At 37.1% G+C, this 21,363-nt stretch overlaps 2 protein-coding genes across 6 annotated transcripts; both read left to right on the top strand.

Annotated features, from left to right (window-relative positions):
- The first annotated feature begins 1,469 nt into the window (after positions 1–1,469).
- Positions 1,470–9,268, top strand: LOC105049792 (uncharacterized). 3 transcript variants are annotated; one of them, XM_073262048.1, is made up of 10 exons: positions 1,470–1,703; positions 3,364–3,541; positions 4,368–5,153; positions 6,496–6,852; positions 7,026–7,087; positions 7,187–7,285; positions 7,406–7,499; positions 8,402–8,494; positions 8,739–8,824; positions 8,929–9,268. In XM_073262048.1, the coding sequence occupies exons 2-10, from the start codon at positions 3,470–3,472 to the stop codon at positions 8,951–8,953; spliced, it is 1,674 nt and encodes a 557-aa protein (XP_073118149.1). In that variant the 5' UTR covers positions 1,470–1,703; positions 3,364–3,469; the 3' UTR covers positions 8,954–9,268. The 3 variants fall into 3 exon arrangements, 2 of the variants coding, with proteins under 2 accessions (XP_073118149.1, XP_073118148.1); XM_073262047.1 differs by lacking the exon at positions 1,470–1,703 and adding an exon at positions 1,710–1,852; XR_012143421.1 differs by lacking the exons at positions 1,470–1,703; positions 7,406–7,499 and adding an exon at positions 1,710–1,852.
- A 2,375-nt stretch (positions 9,269–11,643) lies between these two features.
- Positions 11,644–19,859, top strand: LOC105049793 (cytochrome c). 3 transcript variants are annotated; one of them, XR_832889.4, is made up of 4 exons: positions 11,655–11,905; positions 12,605–12,738; positions 19,466–19,649; positions 19,742–19,859. XR_832889.4 is itself a non-coding variant. In XM_019852108.3 (3 exons), exons 1-3 carry the CDS (start codon positions 11,794–11,796, stop codon positions 15,250–15,252), a joined length of 252 nt encoding a protein of 83 aa, XP_019707667.2. In that variant the 5' UTR covers positions 11,644–11,793; the 3' UTR covers positions 15,253–15,779. The 3 variants fall into 3 exon arrangements, 2 of the variants coding, with proteins under 2 accessions (XP_019707667.2, XP_010927853.2); XM_019852108.3 differs by lacking the exons at positions 19,466–19,649; positions 19,742–19,859 and adding an exon at positions 15,247–15,779 and having other exon boundaries at positions 11,644–11,905; XM_010929551.4 differs by having other exon boundaries at positions 11,656–11,905; positions 19,466–19,859.
- The last annotated feature ends 1,504 nt before the right edge of the window (positions 19,860–21,363 follow it).

Genomic DNA, 21,363 nt, shown 5'->3' with positions numbered 1-21,363 from the left:
TGTGGAGAGTTGGTCCCTGCCTACGCCATGCCAGATAATGATATCCGTGGGATATCTTGTACATGGAGGGGAGAGGGGGAATTTGGAAGGGTATATGTTAGGGTATTGATATTGGTTGTTAGAGGTTTGGAGCTAGGTTTATGCAACATATCTATATTCAAAGAATAATTCATTAGAAATGACTTCTATGATCCTAAATATATTAGTTTCTGATATCAAGTTTGATATAAATTTTGATCCATGGCCCTACTGGTGTAGGGCCTGCTTGGAATCCTAGGTAAGATATCCAATGAATAAATCCTAACAGTAGAAGGTGGTGAAATGACCGGATGGCATCTCTTGTTGCTGATTATAGTGGATCCGAGTTGTGGAAGTCCTCCTTTATGTTACCGAGTCAGTTTTGGAATTTGTTAATGGTTGATGTAAGTAGATGTATTTATTCAAGAACTGTGTAAGCTGCCAGTTCACAAAAAAAAGAAAAAAAGCGGAAAGGGGCAGCGATGGAAGAAAAGAAATCCCACCCAATGAATGGAGTATCCAATCATGCAATGTAAAATAATCGAAATGCCACATTCTTCTTAAATGATGATTTCTGTTATATAGATATTTATGATCAAGCTTGCATTGCATAAAACACCCCCTCAAAGATATTGTATATGTATTCCGTCATAGATGATCTGAACAAATCCTTGAGTTTTTAGGATTAAGTAATCAGTTAATATGGCATCAAAGTAAAAGCTGGTGAACTTCACAGTCTCCAAATAAGGAATTTGAGCTAGCTTTCCTTCTCCACCATGTGAAATATACCAGAAAGTTAAAGCACCAGGACTTCCAATGCAAAGCAAAAATTGGACGTTAAGAAACTGCACGGGAAAAAAATAGGTTACACATCAACCTTGCTTAACCTCTATGTTTTGTTATTATTCAGTGGACTAATAACTTGGAGTGCATGTTAAGCCAAGGGGATGGATCCAATACTCTTTCTTCGATAAATTATACTCTACACCATATGTATCATTTGGTCAGCATCATGTCAATCAGGTCATCTCATTTTTTTTGGGCTAATCATCAGATAAGTGTGTGATGAATGGAGCCTATAAAATGAGATTATCTAATCAGTGTGGTGCCAGCCATGTGGTGCATGAAATGCAGATATAATTTTCTCTTTTTGACTGGTGAAAGGATGCGTGGCATTGGGTCCTCCGGGGAATGGGTGTTTATAAAGCATATGACGTCTTCACCATTTGGTAGAGATAGACATTCCACGTGGCCTCTTTTTAGTCCATTTGTCCAGCCAAAGACAATGACAAATAATTTATCAAGTGAGTCCCAAAGACGTAGAAAAATGACACAAAAAGGCAAAGCAAGAGGTCCTCAGAGAAGCTGTTTTATGATATCCCCTTGCAAAGCTTCAATAGTTGAAAGAGTCCTTTCATGCCACCAGAAAGCTTCTCCCACCTCCTACCATTTATTTATGTTTTATGCTGACCACTCTTAAAAAAAAGAAGCTATGAATCCTGTGAAACTGATATTCTGCACCCACCCTGTTGTTACTCCCACGCTTCCACCTATAGTTTCGTGTGATGACCAAGTGAGAGCTTTGGGGTGAGAATATCAGAACTCAAACATTCGAACCGTCCCTCTACGAGTGTTGGGGAAGCACACGGCTCTACTCTCTCGGCCCAGCTGGTTGGGCAGTTGAGGTATAAAGGATTGAAATCGAAGGATTTGGTGTGGTTTTCGCCATCACTTAACGAATCAACTGCTTCACTTGCTTTCATTTGAAATCGAAGGCGATTTTTTCTGGATTATTTTTGATCCCAAAATGGATGATTTGTTGCCCCTTCACAAGGTTCGGGAGCTCGATTTTATGTTCTTCTTTCTGTTGGATTCGATTTTATGCTAAAGATTTGATTTTGGAATCCCTATCTTGATTGCCCATCAAAGATGGAATATTTATCTCGGTCTCTTTAAATTTTTCATCGTCTTTCTTATGATCACTATTTAGCTGGATTCTTTATTTCTTATCTGCTTTGTTATCTCTCTCTCTCTCTCTCTCTCTCTCTCTCTCTCTCCGCCCACCCCCCATGTATGTATGTATGTAATGTATGTATGTATGTATGCATGTATGTATGTATCTTTTTTTTTTGTGTTATACCAGGTTTTTAGAGTAAATTATCTGGTGTTGGATTTTGAATTTTATATGATCATGGAAGAGCTGCTTTGATATTTTTTTCCTGATTTTAGTTTCTTTTTATGGAAAGTTGAGATTTGCCACGAATCAAACATCTGCTTGAGTTGGGCAAGACAACAAGATCTGAATTTGGGTTTTGGAGACTGAACAAATAGTTGGCTATATTCAGAAGCCAGGGTTTTTTTCCTTTTTTCAATTGTTTGACTTGTTCAAGAATGTTCTGACCTTATGAAAGTAGATTAATATTATATGTTTTCAGCTAATGTTTATCTCTGACTGCAGTAAGTGTTGGACTAACTTTAATTTACTGTCTTAGCTTGTTTACAAAACTTAATTTATTTTGATTGTTCATTGATTAGAATAGTCTTTGTTTGAGTATGTCCGATCTGGAACGCTCCACATGGAATTTTCCTCTACTGTTCTCCTTGAAGTCCGGAAGGAAAGGATGCTCCATGGCATTTTAATTAGTCTGTATTAAGTTATTTGATTTTTCATTTTTCCCATTGATTTCCTATGCCTATCAGAGCATCATGATTTTACTGTTGTTAATTCTTTTTGACCATGTAAACGATTTCAACCAGTTTTTACAAGACAATTATGAATGTGATATAAAATTTCCCCCCACGTCAAACCTATGGACAAAACATTACTTTTTCTTGGAATAAAGTTGGAACAGTAACTTGCTTTTGACTCAGCCTATTTTGGATATGATTTTTTTTTTTTTTGGGTGAAAACTTTCGCAAATGCAATTCAAGCAGTTGAATTTTGTCTAAACCCAAATTGATTATAGTCTCAGCTGGTTGTGGTCAAGAAGTTTTCAACCCCATGCTATTACCACAATGGTCATTGAAAATATATTAAAAATTTCTTGATGAATATAGTATCGGTAAAACCGTAAAAGTCTAGCAAAGTTTGCAAATACTTTACAAATTACTGTGAAAAGATTCTGCTGTACTCTTCCCTTTTACATGCTAGATTTCAGGAGATCCATTATTTTTCCTACTTTTCTCGCAACTTCATCTCAAGTTATTAAATTTCCTCTATCATCATCATCCCATATTTTGACTTTCTTACTGTCACAATCTAAAATAGAAATATGATTCTCAATGTTTTGACTTTTGCATTATCAAGGTTAATGACTAAAGCTATCATTCTTTTTTCTCATGTAGGTATCTGTCCGTGCTTATACCTTGGTAAAATGGGAGGCAACATCAATTGACTGCCTTTGCCTCTAGAGTATCGTGTAATACTTGTGAAGTAGCTGGTTGACATGAAATGGCGGCCGATGTTGGTCAGGCTTATTATGGATGGTCACAGGAGGAGTTATCTGATCAAGATGATTCACAAGTAATTTTTTCTAATCTCTTTTGGTTGTTCACCATCTCAAATTTTTTTCTTAAATTTTCGTTAGTTCTCCTTTAGAGTGCTAAACCAACAGCGACTCATTCTTACATATATCAAACCATCTATTTTCTTCTCTTTAACCTTTTTCTTATGACATTATTCAGCTTGTAGAAGTGCTAACTATAAGGATAAGCTATTTATCTATTGCTTGTTTCATTTTGCAATTCAGATTTTTTAATATATGGTCTTACATTTCATATATTGTATCAAATACTACACTATATTTGCAACAGAAATAGTACTAATTCTTTTATTCTCTGCTATGGTCTATTAGGTTCTATTTTGCTTGTTTTCCTCTCCTTGTACTTTCATTTTCATATTTTTGAAGTATGTACAGTTGGGACAAAATAAACACCTGATGTCTGCTTATAAAGTTATATTGGTATTCAAAAGGTCTACAATGGATATAATATTCCTATACTTTGGTTATTGAGTGGCTCAATGGGTGCTCGGAGCATTATTAAGTAACTTTGTTTGATTTCTCTATATTTCCTGATGTGACCCACTTCATTATTCTTCTCATGTATTGAATTCTTAACTCATTATACACTACCTTTCAACTCTGGTGGTATAACTTTTTTCCTTTTTTGTCTCTTACATTTTCTGTTGATTTATATGGATCTTATATTATGTTTAGTACAAAGTTAGCAGAGAATATAGCATGTGATATAAAGAAGCCAATGAAAGATAACTGGGATGCTGTGATTATTTAAATATATTGTTTTCTTCCATTTATGCAGAGTACTGATATTATTAATCTGGTTTGCAGGAAGCTTCAGTCTCACAAATGCTTGATCACGGTTCTATATCCTTTGGAAGATTTGCAGCTGAGTCATTGTCATGGGAGAAAAGGTCAGTGTTTACTCACGACAGGCGCCAGGAGGAACTGGAGAAATTTAGTGGCTTAGTTGCCAAAAAGAAAGCATACTTTGAAGAATACTATAGAAGGCTTCGAGCTTTAAAGGCCTTGCAGCAGAACCAGCAAACTGAGCTCACATTGGATTATGGTGGTGATGGTAGTAATTCTAGCCAAACTGGAGAAGATGATGAAACAGCTTTGCAGCACGGAAGTCTTAGAGATGGGGCAGCAGAAACTATGGATGTCCCTTCAGGAGAACCCGAAAAAGCACTAACCTTCAAGCAGGATACGAAGTGCAGTGAAACTCTTCAAACTAGACAGTGGTATCGAGGATCCACAACATCAAATATCGACTCACTGGGAAGAAGCATGGGAAAAATTGAGCTGGAGAAAAATTCTAACATTGCTTTGATACAAGACCTGGACAGAGAATCCTTGTCGTCATTATCCAGAAGCATGGAAGAGATTGAACAGAATGATATCAGTAGTGTTGATGACAAAGAGATTCTGAGGGAACAAGAGAGTCCAGGGTCTAATATTGAACCTGAGCCTGCTCCCAATGGGTCTGTGTCAGACCTGACAAAGACTAGACCTGGAGACTTGCAGCTTGCACTGGATCACAACTTGATACCAGACAAAACCAAACTGGCTGTTGAGAAACCCCCAGACTGTAAATCAGTTCCTGAAGTGAAGAAGGTATGGCGAACTTGGAAGTCTTCTTGCATGTGTATAAAAACTAATTGTTATTTTGAATAAGCTGGTTTTGTTTCTTGAGTAACCAAATGAAATCAAGACCGGCAAAGGACTGGAAATGTCTGTTTCACTATGCTGCAGCAACTCCAACTTCCCAGTCAGATATGGATGTCCAAGTTTATTTTAGAAATATGACATGCTATGGACACACTCAGGCAATAGCTCATTTAGGAGGGTAATCTTAACCATCGTGGATCACCCTGTCCATAAAATCGATTGAGATAGGGTTTTGGGTGCAGTAGTTCATGCACATTTTCTAACTGCAATAACTCCTTTTCCATCGTTGAGCTCAGGGCTAAAGCAGAGCCTGCTTTTTACTGACCATCTCCACAGAATCCCAGCATGATTTATTGATCAGAAAATATTTCTCCCTTGCATCACTTTAACCATCCAATCAGATAAAACTTATTTTTATATTAGTTATCTATCCAGGTAATATATCATAGCCAGCACCCACAGTTCAGAGAAGCATTAAAAAAAAGAGAAGTTGGTGTACTCCAATGAAATGTTGAATATTACCTAGTATACAGTTTATTCTTAATAGTAAATACAGACTTATTGTATATGCTAAGTATTGTTTGTTCCTAATAGTGTAGTGAATATATTCAGTCAAGAGAATAGTGTAAGCCTAATTCTGTTATGCCATTAGATTGATCCTTAACATTCTTGTCAGAGCATGAGAGAAGTGCTTGCTGCATACAACACAAATACCCTGGATTGCTTGTTTTATCATATTAATCTCATTTTAAGGGTCTAGGAACACCAGTGTTTCATTCAAGTCATCAGTGTAGATATTCAAGGTGGATAGGAGGAATCTCCTCCTCCCTAGCAAATTATATCAGTAAGTGCATATGAAAATGTAATTTGGTGTTATGAAAATAAGGCTTCGTGATGAAGTGAGGACTTTCCAACTTAAAGATTCTTTCATTTGAACAATTTAGCAATTTTCATTGTAAGTTTTTCAATATTCATTTCCACATGCAAAATGGTTACTTTAGGAAGCTTAAGCTACAGAACTCAAGAAAAGTTGGTATTTACCATCCCATAGGGCATCAGTAGTAACAGTTGATTTTCACACTGGTTGCAATGCCTCCTCTACTCCTTTCTTTGCTCGTAAGACATATGATTTTTTAATATTATCAGTGTTTCTTGTAGGAAACAGTGGAATATGAGCACCAAAAATCCACTTGAATAAAGAACAGATTAATGACACAGCTGTTTTTCCCTTTCTCTTTTTTTTAACACTGGATGATCTGGTTTATTTTTCATTTGGTCTTATTTTCAGGAGCCTGTCGCTTCAATTAGGACTGGCCCTGATCTAAAACATGGAACAAGGACAGAAGTGGTTAAGTTGTCAAGGGGAGACAAACATTCACAACAGAAGCTAATTGGCAAGGCAGATAGCAGTCTCCATTCAGGCAAGGCAACTGCTAATGAAGTTGCAAGCAACAATAAATCTGCCTCGGTTGCTTTGCATGGATCAGTTACAGAAGTATGTTCAAATATTACCAATGCACGCCCATTTTCTCTTGCCATGGAAAGAAGATCAGGCAATAGGGAAAGTGCAGTGAGATTGGATTCCAAAACACCCAGCAGCTTTGCATCATCACGAAATCAGGCAAATTGTGGGTCAAGTGTGCAGGTGAGTTCAAAGAGGACTTATGATAGTGATCAATATAGTAATCTTTGAACCTTCAAGCTTGCTTTTCCCTTTTCTTTTTTCTTTTTTCTTCTGAACAACACTGGTAGCACTTCTGATTTCAATCATGATAGTCTTGCTGCGGTCACTGACTGTCACAACTGTCATTTTTATAGGGTGGTTCAAAAAGTATGAACACAACCTGTAGTGCGAAGAGCCGAGGACTAAAAATTAAAAGGTTAACTTGTTACATGATCATGACATCATTTTGAGAAGATATATTGGCACTTTAGATGCTCATATTGTTGTTTCCCAATATCTGCTTTGAATTTTTCAGCGACCGCAAGGAAGTGATTAGAAAAACTTTGACATCGGAGAGCGAGGGCGCCCGCCTGAAGGGCAGAGCTGCCCAGGTTGTCAGACAATCAAAGTCCAGGTTAAGATCTCAACTGCATCTGAAATTGGAAATTATGTTTTTGTTCTAGTGTTTTTCAATTTTTTCCAATAATATATTAGAAAGACTAAAATCTATAAGTATCTCTTTTTTGATTTCCAGTTCTATTAACCTTCTGGCAAGGAACAAGTCTAATTCTGATGCTGGGCCTCAAGTTCAGCTCACAAATACCCTCCAAAGGAACAAATCAAAGGAGGTAAAATGGCACATTATAGATGCTTCTCTTGTTTGGCAACTTTTATTTTAAGGGAGCCATGCCTAGTTGAGAAACAAGAAATAGTTGTTTTACCTAGTTATTTGACCATATATTGGCACCTAATCACTTTAGGAAATATGATCTTTGAATGATAATCAGACCGATCTGTTAGAAGAATAGATTCAGTTGGAATATGTTCAATCATACATTCATCAATCATTAGACTCCAGTAGCATCAAAACTCCGTATGATTCAGTCATATTAATGCTCAACGGTACAATTGAGTACCAATTTTGATTTATGATATCAGAGCAAATCATCACTGAATGATTGCAATCCAAAGTTCTCATCTTGTGGATGTGAACCTTTCTAGTTTTGAAACTTAATAAGATTTAGATGTTTCCTTTTTGTTTTTAATTTTGTGAAAAATATTTAGTAATGTTTTTTGGAACTCTTGTAATTGCAATTACAAATTTGAGGCTTTAAAGTTTGCAAAACTTCATTTTATACAATTACAAAGCTATCATTTGAGTTCTTGGAGTGTTAAAGCATCTAATCTCATGGAAAGGAGAGGATTTTAATTTTTGATGCCATAGCCGAGGAGAGTCTCTTGTGAAAGAAGGTATACATTTAATTGGTTCCACCCAACACAACTGATTGACATGCAACTCCAATAATACTTGGTGGTTGAGTCCCATGGTGTGTAGGGGGTTTCCTGTGATGTGAAGGAGACCCATCTCTACAGGTTTTGTAGGAACTTTCCTGGCATCAAACCTTGCTTTATAACAACATTCATACCGATTCAATGAGCCTACTAGCAGAGCTGGAAATGTAGCACCTTTCTAGATTGTCTTAAACTCTTTCTTAGGTCTGTTGTGATTCTCATGGATTTGATCGTGCAGGAAAAAGAGGACAGAAGGTTGAAGAGGCCTCAAGGACCTAGTACCAAGATTGTTGCTCCTTTTACTGGAAATCTCGTTACAGGAAATAAAAAGGTGGGTCTCATTCCCGCATATCCAATGACCATTATTATAGAACACAAGTGGTTTGTCCTATAACCATCTGTTGCTACTAAGCATTAGTGCCTGACAGACATCAGATGACCGATGACTGTGGTGGGTCTGACGCATTCCCGCAACTGTAACACTTTCCTTTAATCCTTGCTCAGATGAGCAGCATTATCTTGTGGAAGTAGGAATCATGCATCTCTTCTACTCACTCTTATCCTGAAAACTACAGGCATTTCCAGCCCAGACTGGTGAGCAATCAAATAATGGGAGGAAACTGCAAGTAAATAATATGTTGCAGGATGGGAGGAAGCCAACGTATGCTACCATTTTGCACTCTTTGAAGTCTGAAGCTTACATTGCTGCTTATGTTGTTGTTCTCGTCTTTTCCTTAAAACAGTATCATTTGGGTTGTGATACAGGCGAGAAACACCACGGTGGCGATGACTTGTCTGAAGATGCAAGCCTCATGTGTTCCGATTAAAAGGTACCGATCATCAGATAGCTGCAATCATGCATAGTGTAGCGTCACCACCTGTCTGCTGAGTGTGGTTTACTATTTATAGTACCTGTTTTTCTCTCCTAGTTAAGCTGCTGTATCATATATGCCTTAAAGGCTGTGAGTTATATGTTGAGTCGCTTTAAATAGGCAAGTCCTGCAGCTAGAAGTGCCATTGGATATTCAAACATGGTATATGGGTAAAAGAGAAGGGAATGAACTTGAATCTCTGAGCACAATATACTATCAAACTTCTCTTTCTAGTTTTGATTGATGTGGTGATCATGTAATTTGGAATGTACAGTAGGTCAGTGGATTCATTTGGGCCATGATATGCATGTCAATGGTTTCCTTCTGTCCTGTTGCCTCAGCAGCTCAACCCAGAAAAATAAGCTGGCTAGAGGCTGTTTGTTGTCTTCCAGCAATAAGCCACTTCATGCCGTGACGAAGGGTTGTCTTGATGGTAGTAATCTTTTCAAAATGAAGGCTAAAAAGAACAATTTTAATAAATACAGTCAGTAATGACCCTTTGTTCCAAAATGTTCTTCGAATGTTCTTGAGATAAAAATTTCATTCATTATAAAACATAATCAAAGTATAACTCTAATGTACACTTTTTCGTTCAGATCTTCTTCAATGGTGCATGTGAAATCCTTGGAAAGATTAGACAATGCTGGTGCCACAAAATACTGACTATATTTAGGGGTAACGGATGGATTCTACACCCTCTTTGGACATCTGCCTTTCTAATGTTTACCCTATTAGAGATTTTTTTTTCTTCTGCACTGCATGAAAACCTCTGCTTTGGCCTTGTATGTTGGGATTGTTCCTTGCCAAGCCTTGAAAGTGTGAGAACATGAGGAGATGAAGGGATGTGCTGGATAGAAGAGAGGTCTGTAGTTGCTGATGTGGCATTCGAGATGACCATGTTATTCAAGAGAGCAAATTGGTGAGGCGATTTGCATGTTTCTTGGCGTGTGGGAAGTCTTATGCACAAGAAAAGAGGCCATCTTTCAAAAATGTGGCTCACAATGTCTTAGAATGCAAAATGCCCAAAGATCAATGCCATTCCTTTTCTTTGGTCGTCTAATTTTTAACACGAACAAGATTATAAGCAAAGGAGTCACAAGGGTATCGTTCTGCATTAGGGATGCGCCTCGCAATCGCCATGTAGGTCCATGATACCTTCTGTAGGATCTTCGGTCTTCCCACTACTTTTCTTAAAAAACAATCCCTGTAGCAATCTAGCATTCACCAAACTGTTATGGTGTGTTGGGTACCAGTACTGGACTACTAGATATCCACATGATATCATGTTATATAGCATCTAATGAAGGTTTTAAGCATATGATCTCTTGGGATGTCATCCAACATGTGCATGACATTTATCAAACTATGGTATAGCAAAATACCATAGCGAATAAGTCACCGATATTAAAACATATGTTTAATGTTGAGCATAGCTTGCCATTTTTTATTTTATTACTGTAAAAAAAAAGAGGCATTAATTTTTAGATAGTATTCTCTAAAATTTCAACTTCTGTTTGGTCATTTTTCAAGTCTTTCGACATTAATAAAGCATGATTTTATATAAAAAAAATTATAAGAATGCGGGACACATTTGTATTTTTAGAAAATATAATTCTCGGATCTCTCGATCGTTAATTTTTCACACAATTTTCATCAGAGAAAGCTAAATTTAAAATTTATTGCTACATACCATCAAACAAATCCATAAATCCAGTGGTCTAGATTGTTGATCAAGGCAATTACATTAGCTTATATGTCCGTTTTACCCAAGGATTGCTTAATAATTTTGCTCCTTGAGAACCAAGAATTAGTTGTGGCAAATGACCTACATAGTTCCATTCAAACATTGGTTGGGAAAAACATCATTCAAGTTCAATTCAAACCTAAGCAAGCTTAAACCTACAATCTATATTTGGAACTAGTTTTAGGCTAAGTCAAAAAACAGACCTAATTCGGTTAGATTTGGCTCAATTAAGCTCCAAAATATATATTATATCTATTATATAAATTTATATACTGGTTGTTTGCCGTTTATTATCTTACAATACTTTAAGGTTGGGTCTTTATTCAATTTTAAACCTATTAAATATTAACTAAAAATTGAATCAAGATTGAAATCATGCTTGAACCAAGTTTTGATCAAAAGTTGAATGAAGCTTTAATTCAAGTTATAATTGAGTTTGCTTCAAACTTGAATTAATTTTCAAATTAAGAGTTATCAAGTTGATAAATTTTACTTTTGCCTGGTTTAATTCAAAATTAAGCTCAAATCAAATCCAAAATAGTGATAAAGATGATCTCAACTTTCAACCTTAAAATTAATTTCAAATCAAGCTCCATCCAACCAGATTGCTAGGAACTTGGCTCGATTAGGAATCTGGTTCGATGAGCCCTACTGGAACTCACCAGCCATGCTTCCGGACACGTGGCATCCTTTCCGACCGCCCCCTGACATTCGAAGTACCCACACACGAACGCGAACTGAGCTTCCAGAAGCATCTTTCACACCTAAAACACCGATGCCATTCTAGACTTTTCCGTTTAAAACCACGGAGCACGCACCATGCTATTCCAAGAGTTATAAAGGGCATTATAGTAATTTAAGCAGCGCACCCGCATATATGGGAGCGTGGCTAGCGCCTCCGAGGAAGCTGTAGTCGCTCGTTGGAAGTAGCCGCCGAAGGCAGTCGGTCATCGCTGCCGTTGGGAAAGGACAAGTGAATCAAACCCTAAACCGAGACCTCGGTCGAGGTCGTCGATGGCGTCGTTTGCGGAGGCTCCTCCTGGCGATCCGAAGGCCGGGGAGAAGATCTTCAAGACCAAGTGCGCGCAGTGCCACACCGTCGAGAAGGGGGCCGGACACAAGCAAGGTGGATCTCTCTCCCTCCGATATCTGTTTTATTTCTTATGATCTTGATGCACGTATGTGTTTTTCGCTTTTTTTTTTTTTTTTTTTTTATTTTTATATATATGTTTTCTGCTTGATTTGTTTGATCCGAACATTCTCTAATTAGTTTGAAGTCGGAGCTCGATCTGCTTGGCTCTTGCTCAAGTAAGGCCTCTCGAGATTTTGCTCCTTTTTTTTTTTTAAAATGTATTTATGGTGGTAGTTCCTTAATTTCTGACATAAATAGTGTTTTATGTGATCTATGTGATTTTCTTTTCTGTGTTATTTGGTGCTCGATTTCTATGGCTGAAGTCTTCGTAGACTTCTGTTGAATCTGCAACCTTCAATCTGTCAGCTTTATGTGGTATATATTCCCCTTTTATTGGTTATCTCTAATCTATATGTTTGCTAATCTTGACCCTAGAATTTATTGATTAAGATTTGCTGAGCAGTGAAAACCAATGTGTTTCATGGTGCTTATAATACATAACAAGATATTTGTTTATTTTCATACGCATCTTCATGCAAACATGTGCTATTTTCCAACGTGCAGGCTATCTATCTGCGCATTTAATGCGGCAACTTGATCCGTCCTTCTTTAGTTAGTAATAGTTTTTTATTAATCGTGTGTTAACTTTTTCTGATAATTTTCTCGTTTTGCTCTGAATGTTGATATATGTAGGACCTAATCTGAACGGTCTGTTTGGGAGGCAATCTGGTACTACACCTGGTTATTCATACTCTGCTGCAAACAAGAACATGGCTGTGATATGGGAGGAGTCGACTTTGTATGATTACTTGCTTAATCCTAAAAAGGTGCAGAATCTCAACTCAATACCATTGACTATATATAACTTTAAATCCATTTTTTTTGTGGAATGTTTATAAGATTGTAATGTGTTGTGACCAAACATCTCCATGATAGCCTAAACGAGCGTTCAATTCCTTTAGTCAACCATGTTTTCCCCTTTTTTAAGTGTAAAATGTTAAGAAAGGTTGTTTGACCAAGATATTTTCCACCTGAAATGTGACAGTTATATCGGAGATGTATAGACATTAATTTTCGGAGGATTTTTTTTTTTTGTTTCTTTAATGAAAAATCGTTATTTGGAGGGAAATATCTATTTTCTACATCTTGCATTTTACAGAGTCAATTATGTATTAATATATTCCTTTGCTATCTCTAGTCCACTAGAATGGATAAATTGTATTGCTAAGAGACAGAGATAACCTTTATTTAGTATGCCTACTGATTTAGAATTTGGTAAATCAAGCTCTTTTTCAGGACATACTACCTTTTTGAGGTACTTTTTCCCCCTTTTCTTGGTTCAGATGAATCAAAGAAATGATAGATTCTGCTGGATTCTGTGTAAGTCGAATTAGCAGCGTTGCTCAAGTTCACTTGAGCACTTTTCGGGACTTATCAAGTGGTTAGATATTCTATTAGATATTTTTAGATCTTTAAAAGTTGTGTGCACTGCTAGATCGGCTTCAATCAACTTTTCATGTATGATATACAGAATCAGGTTGATCCTCATTAAGAAGGGGTGGGCAGTTTGTTATTTGATTTGATTTTCTTTAAAGATGACTAGTTACATGTGCAATCTTTTAGTTTATATTTTCCCCTTTTATATGGGATTGTCCATGCTTATGGTTGTCACTGTGCTGGCTGGCTCAGATCCAACATGAACTTGATCTAGAAGCGTGAGCTTAATTTATTGTGCTTGGCTGCAAAGACAGATTCATACATGATTTCAGGTGTATGTCTACATATGGTATCAACTGGAATCTGACATAACCTGATGATCTAACATAATACAGTATGCTATGGGTTTCGTGAGCCCAATCTGATTGAGATTTGATGGGTTGCTGAATATATATTAACATATACTAATTGTTAGTCTTATACCCCTTGACATTTCTTGTAAAGTTTGTCTGTCTCACCTAAAATGGATGCGAATATTGAAACTTGAGAGTAGGGGAATTGAACTGCCAAATCCTTAATTCAATTCTTCTTTGAGACTAAGTAACCTATCTTTCCCTTCTCTTCATGTCTTCCCTTGTCAATGTCCCTTGTAACACCATCCCCTCATGTTTGGCTTCTCTGTCCTTGTTTTGGAACATAAGAGTTATTGGCGGGCTTGATTACTAGTCATAATTCATGAAATGAGGAGTGAATTAACATAAAATAATTTGATGTTACTTGGATGTGACTTGGACTTAATTCACACCCAACTTGAAGCTGATTAGTGGGATATATCCATACTGAGGTCATAAGCATGATGGAATCATGAAAATTTTCCTATCAGGACTTGTATCTAGATCCAACATGATCTTGGATGATAAGGTTTGTGTTAAAATTCAAATTTGAAATCCTAAGTATTAAGATCTTAGTATATCAATATGGAGCTCACAAGCATGATGGTTATTATGAAGTTTTCCCTACTTGGACTTGCATCTAAACCCAACATGATTCTTGTATGATAGGGTTTGTGTCAAAATTCAAATTTGAAATCCCTTTTGGTCTGGTCCATAATGGGAGGTGGTCGAACTTGACTTTGATACAATAATACCCTATCCAAGCCATGGATTTGTTTATCTTGGTTTTGAAGATTTGTTTTCTAGATCATTCTTGAGATGCTGCCTTCTATTTCCATCTTTTGAAATTTGATCTTGACAAAATTTTTACCCTTAGGTAGTTGATAGCCAGGGATCTATTCTTATTATGGCTTACTTCAAAGAAGAAAAGATCACAAGTTCAATTCATTTCAGAAATGATGGTTTCCTCTTTATTACTATGCTGTACTATTGTGTCATGTGAAGAACAAAAACAATCAATTCTAGGTAAATGTTCAAGTCATAGGCTTCGGGTGGCAACCATCTTGTAACTAACATTTCATTATTAGAAAGAATCTTGATGTCTATATGCCCTACAAATTTAATCATATATGCTAAATGGCTTTTCCATTTTTTTTAATCTTGATGACATTTCATTTTATAACATGAAGTTATTGCTCCAGCTTTCTCTTTATTTCTTTGGTTTCCTCTCAAGAATGCTGTTCTCTCAATGATTCTACAATTCAGCTATGCATTACCATTTGTACTCATGTTCTTAGGCTAATGATCTAGTAGTTGTTGAATATCAATGTTTGTGTTTTCAAATGCACTTTTTGAAATGAATACAGTAGCAGTTGTAGGACATCTTGCTTCTATAAATCCCTTTTTCCTTCTTAATTCTTGCCTTGTCTTTAAGAAGAAGGTCATGATAAAATTAATTTAAGCTATCTCAGTATGGTTTCTTATACAATATGCTTTTGTGTTTAGGTATAAACTGTAGTGGATGTGGGTGTATATTCAAAGGTCATGGCATTAGCAGCAATTTGCCACTGTATCTTGTGCATTTCTTTTGCTGGAGTATCTCATAGGAAAAGCATTACTGGTTCTGATGAGACTTTAGTTGACAGTGGCTGGTCTCTTTACAACACATACAGTACTTCATGCATTATCAAGTTTGACAAAATACACCTAGGACTAGGATGGGGTAAATTGTTCTTCCAGATGAAAGCCTTCTATAATTGGCACTTATTTTTGTAATAATATTGAGTAATTTGGTACAGTGGACTCTTGGATTTTGTTGGATATTACCAAGATAAAAAGGGATAATAGTGAACCGCATTATTGGGTTTACATGAACTAGGTTATGGCACTTGGAATTTTGTTCTTAGACTTATTTACTGTTGAAGTTGCCTGAAATTTAATTAGCTGGAGATGTCATCATAAGATGATAGTCACAATTGTCATATGCTTGTTGATACATGGCTGCTACTCATGTTAGAACAAGTTTTGAAATCTTGCCATATGCCTTTATATTGTTTATGTGTCAGCATGGCACAAGATGCACTATGCCCCCATTCTACTTGAGGTTCATCAAATCAGATGGCACCCCATGTTGTTACTGGTCAATACAGACAATACGGGTGCATATGGGATTGAGATGGGACAATATGGTTGAGATTTCAAATCGTGTTAGAGGGATGTTAGTATGATTGTGATTCCCCGCCCCTGCACCTTCTTTTTTTTTTTTTTTTTTTTGTTGTTGAAGGTGGGGGGGGGGGGGGTTGGGATGGGGGTTGCTCAAGAATCAGTCTTTGCTACATAATTTGTCTATGGTTTTATGATCGCTTATGGCTGTTGTAGTTATATGCTATGCATTAGATATTCTAGAGGTGTAGTTTCGTTTTTATATGTAAAGTGTGGGGGTGTAACTTAGAGATCCAACTTTCTCAGATAATTTGTTGTGCTTGGCATTTATTTTGTGAAGCCTGACACTTAGGAGCCTCCGATGTTGGTTTTTGGAAGACAGTAAAACTACATTCATATGGAGGTGAAAACCACATATTGGTAATGCGAGGCACATCCTTTCTGCACTTAAGATGGGGCACCATGGGAATTAGAAATGTTTCCCACATGAGGGAGGCTTCTGGTGCAGGTCTAGCACCCTTGGTTCTTTTTGTGAAATGGTGGGGGTATATTGGGAGGTAGAATGACTCCCATGATCCATCATGATAAATCAGATATGGTGATAATGCATGGTGGTGGTATTTTGGGAGGTAAAATGTCTTCCATGATCCATTATGATAGGTCAGATATGGCTGATATGATGTAGTTGTATCTGTAAACTAATGGTGTACTGGCTTGTTCTTGCTACATGACCTAGTGCCTTGGAAGCTAAGTTTTGCATGTACGACTTTTAATGGTATCGACACTAATAGGTTAATGCATTAGTTGCTGGTAAAAGGGCATGTAATAATGGAGGTCCATAGTCTGGTGGACTGTCCTGAAACAAACCAAAATTCTTTCCTTTGGGTCCTAAGAAATTGAACCCGATGGCTGCTGGCCTATTTAGGTCATATAATGTACACTAAACTTTATTGGTGGGTTTGGGTGTAGCACAATTTAATACTGAAATTCTCAGCTTGAACACCATGCTTTGTGTATATTTACATTTTTTGGTTATGTTTTATACCATGTTAATAAAATATGTTTGTTTCTTTTTGTCCCCAACTTCACTCTCGAATTGACCCCCCCCCCACTCCTCTCTCTCTCTCTCTCTCTAATGTACCATACAACTCCACAAATGCCAAAGAACCATATAGCTACATGTATATCTTATTATTATCTCTGTCTGGTAGCGACATTGTATTGTATGGATATGGATGTGAGATTAAGATTCAAACATGTATCCAAAGATCTCAATTGACAAGGAGGAAAAGTAATATTTAAGTTATAAAATCAAATGTTTAATTTTGCAGGATGGAAAATTTTAAAAAGGTAAAAATCTAGAAGTTGTTACATTCGACACCATTAAAAAGTGCTTCTTTGTGTTACAGCTAACTAGTTAGTTGTTAACTTATATAACCACAATAGTGCTAGTGTTGATTTGGTTTCAAGTATGTTCTGAAGTGTAACATGCAAATTTGGCGGCAATTACTTTGAAAAGTGACCACCAATATAAATCCTAAATTCAAGGGGATGGTTTTCTATCTCTATTTGTAACCTGAGGGCAAAAAAAGAGAAAAAGGGGGTTTTTGTTTGTTTTGGGTGGGGAGGGGGGGAGGGGGCGCTGCTAAAATCATAGTGTTGATACTTTACCTACACTTTTTTTTTTTCAAAAAAAAAAAAAAGCATCTTCTGTATGGGAACTATAAACTAGCTCAGATGTGAAAGTCATAACACACCATAGATTTTTTTTGTCCCAATCTTCAAACACAATTATTTCAAATAGTGACTGCCAGTGTAAATCAGAAATTTTAAGATTGTTGACTTGCTATCTTTTAACTTGGATGCAAGAAGGAGAAATAAAACCCAAAGTCTAGTGTTGATTACTTCACTTCTATATGAAGATACATCTTCTGCATAGAAGCTCCAAACTAGCTCAGGCACAAAAGTCATCACACATCATAAGAGTTTTTAGTTTCTCCATCACTAAACAAGCTTCGAGTCCAAGAACAACTAAAATCCACTTCTAATTGTCATAATATTTGTACAAGTTGTGTCAAACTCTGTGTTGGGAAAGACCAACTCTTCAGTGGTCATAAATATCCACAATCTAAGAATCTGACATGTTTTGGCAGTGTCCGTTGTGTATCCAGTTTATGAATTACACACTTTCCAAGATGGACACAACGTAGGCTTGTAAATTAGGTTCCAGCCCTGCGCATATCTACACCTGACCTGTTGCTGCCCGTAATTGAGGGTGCTGTTGACCTCACAGGTTTTAGCTGAGTGATAATGATGACGTAACTTTGTTTTCTTTTACTTGCTGACAATTCTTTGGAAGTTTGCTTTTGAAAAGCTTAATTCACTTGGAGCCTAAAGTTTGCTTTTGAAAAGCTTAATTCACTTGGAGCCTATGGAGCTTGCGATTAGAATGGTGGCAATTTAAAGTTGTAATGCTATTAGCCAATAAGGTTGGGTTGAGCCTATACCTTTTCTTATACAGGACAAGAAACCCAGCTTGGATGCGGGGCTATTTGTTTGTTCAGGTCTAAGTTTTGATGCAAACCTTGCTCCATTATTTAGGTCAGTCTAGATTTGGGTAGCTATGAAATTGTAAGATCCATATGGTATGTGTTGGTTATGGATTGAACATGGTTCGGATCTGGCTATGGTTGTACTGAACAGGCAATGTCTTTGGACATTAAAATGTAGGCAAAAGGAGATGATGATAGGGTATGATGGCTGGAGTTTGGATGGCAGCAATGGAGCGTTTGGATGAAAGGCAATTCGAGAGACCAAAAGGGTGGTGGTGGTAGGCAAACTTGAGATTTTCTGGACGTATTCTATAAGAATAGAGGTATAAAAATAAAATTATATAATTCATTAAAATACATATTATATTATCCTAGGTACTGGTTTGGATCAGGTCCTGTATGTTTTAGAATAGACTGGGACTCGGAGTTTAGGGGTGTTATGTTTGGGCCCATACCTGACCCAGAGTGCGCATGTCTGGTTCTATGGGCCCCTCTTTTCTTTGTTGGTGGTTTTTTCTTTTTTCTTTTTTTTTTAATAAATTAAATTCTAAATTGGTTCGGTACCTGTTCATAGATATATACAAATGCCTTTATTGTAAGGAAACCTTGAACGAGTCATTAATTTCACATACGTGTCTCCCTAGGTTGCCATGCCACTGTTGCGTTTTATTTGATGATTGCTTCTACCAAGTGAGAGAAAAATAAACATGTAATCCTGATATTGTGTGCCTCATGCTATAAATCACACATATAACCCTGTCCTCCCATAATTAGATCATATGGACCAAGATTCTTCATATTGGATAACTGGAATTTTTGTGTGCGCAATTTTCTCTCATCCTCCTTGTCTAGGGGTGTAGGTAACTGGAGCTGGTTAAGTGTTGAATTATTTTGTTTACAGTAATGGTTATCTTATTTGCAATTTACTACATATAATGACGAAGGGCGCGTGCCTGAAACTATGGGGTCATCTTATCTTATTTCTGATGGACTTTTTTTTGGTTATGCAGTACATTCCTGGTACCAAGATGGTTTTCCCCGGACTGAAGAAGCCACAAGAACGTGCGGACCTTATTGCTTATCTTAAACAGTCCACAGCACCTTAATTCCACTGCATCCTATTTTATTGCGGACAATTTTTTGGGCTTATAAGACCTCGAGGGTCACCTCGCTTGTTCAAAGCAGTGGAGCCATGTAAACATTTTCTTTTCTTTTTGAGTTCCTCTTTAATTGTTTCCTTCTATTAAGGGATTGTTTCCTCTGAGATAAATCTATTTTGACTGTAGAATTAGACTGCCCGGGAGTACCAATACTCTATATGATGAGATCGTTGGTGATGTTTGTCAGATCCCCAAAAACAAATAACCGTTATTCAGGACAATGGATTACTGTTTTGGATGTTAACAGCTGTATGCGTGAACTTGTTTTGTGTTACTCTTTCAGTTGACCAGGTAGCTGGACCTGCGAAAATTTGGATGCTTATGTGGAGTTTGTTTCTGCAAAATTATGCCTTCTGCCGATTTCATGCTGGGTTGTGGCTTTGCCACGCAAGTCTCGTATGAGCATATTTATGGTCTTCGGGGAAAATCAGACTAATTGGCAAGCCACCTGAAACAATCAAGCAATGCAAGAACATTATTTTTACGGTCATTGATGATATGATTGACGATCTGTTTCAGATTTTCTTAAATTTGGATGTGAGCCCTAGTCGGTCCGTGGCGGTGCGGAGATTTTTTTTTTGGTCTTCCTTGGAGAAGAGTCGAACCTCGTAATGAGTATAGGAGATGGTGGAAGAAAGGTGGTAATCATGTTGTCAGTGAGTCCAAAGAGAACTCTTATTGGCCTATGAGCAGCATCTAACCAATGTTTCACATTGTTTCATGCATGGATGTCCTGAAAAATATGGCATCTCATGCAGACGTGTGTAAATATACGGTAATGAAATTGAGGTAACATTCTCTGTTAACAAGTTTTTGCTTGTATTGGTTCCTTAGCGTGTACCACCTGGCACTTTATTTGTTTCTGAATAACCCGTGCATAGGCGAGCCATTTCTTTTAATGTAAATTAATGAAGGTAATTCCTTTATATCCAATTTTATTAAAAATATACGAAGGGCACTAAAAGGCCCCTAAAACGAGTGATTGATTTGAGATCGCCGATAGACGCCACGATAGTAAACGTTAGTGTTGGGGGGGGGGGGGGGGATTGCTGCTCCTACGCCAACTGACATTAGGGTGGAGCATAATTCGACTTGAATCGGTTTCATACTCAAATTTAAGTCGAATCAGTCTGATTTAATATTTTTAAAAATTAAATTGAATCAATAAAATATTAAAATCAAATTAAATCAACATGATTTAAATGATCTGATTTGATTTACTGATTATTATTATTATTATTATTATTATTATTATTTTATTATTATTATTATTATTATTATTATTATTTTATGAATTATGAGGATTTGTTTTCTTTTCACATGAGAGTATCTGTGATGGCTCGGTCCGAATAAGAATCCTAGCCCACCAAAGCCCAAAACGAAAAAAAAAAAAGAAAAACAGGGAAAGACTCCAAAGGGAGGAGTCTTCTTCCTCTCGCTGGCTCTCAATCGGAGTCGGAAAGAGCCCCTCCGGCTCTATTTAAGGAGGAGAACCCTCCTCTCTCCCTCTCATCGAGAAATTTCGGGGCAAAAAGTAGAGATCGTCGGAAAATCCACCGCGAAGACCGACCTGTGCCCGTCCAATTGCTCGCCGGAAAAGCCTCGCCGGCGTCGGAGGTAAGCCTCCTCCCCTTTCTCTCTTCTCCCCTTTCCTTCCCGTGCCGGTGTGCACGCTCGCCAGCGATCGGAGTCGTCGGATTTTGTTGCGGAAGAAACTTTTATTTTTGCCATTTTTCTTTGATTTCCGA

The sequence above is a fragment of the Elaeis guineensis genome, chromosome 8 (genome assembly GCF_000442705.2).
Source record: "Elaeis guineensis isolate ETL-2024a chromosome 8, EG11, whole genome shotgun sequence".
Lineage (NCBI taxonomy): Eukaryota > Viridiplantae > Streptophyta > Magnoliopsida > Arecales > Arecaceae > Elaeis > Elaeis guineensis.
The sequence above is the reverse complement of the archived record's forward strand: the minus strand, read 5'-3'. Positions and strand labels throughout refer to the sequence as shown.

Coding starts and splice junctions, on each gene's coding strand:
- LOC105049792 (XM_073262048.1), top strand. CDS start 3,470: ATGGCGGCCGATGTTGGTCAGGCTTATTATGGATGGTCACAGGAGGAG. Junction 7,286..7,405: donor GTCAGACAATCAAAGTCCAG/GTTAAGATCTCA, acceptor TTTGATTTCCAG/TTCTATTAACCTTCTGGCAA. Junction 7,500..8,401: donor AAAGGAACAAATCAAAGGAG/GTAAAATGGCAC, acceptor TTGATCGTGCAG/GAAAAAGAGGACAGAAGGTT.
- LOC105049793 (XM_010929551.4), top strand. CDS start 11,794: ATGGCGTCGTTTGCGGAGGCTCCTCCTGGCGATCCGAAGGCCGGGGAG. Junction 11,906..12,604: donor GGGGGCCGGACACAAGCAAG/GTGGATCTCTCT, acceptor TGATATATGTAG/GACCTAATCTGAACGGTCTG. Junction 12,739..19,465: donor ACTTGCTTAATCCTAAAAAG/GTGCAGAATCTC, acceptor TTGGTTATGCAG/TACATTCCTGGTACCAAGAT.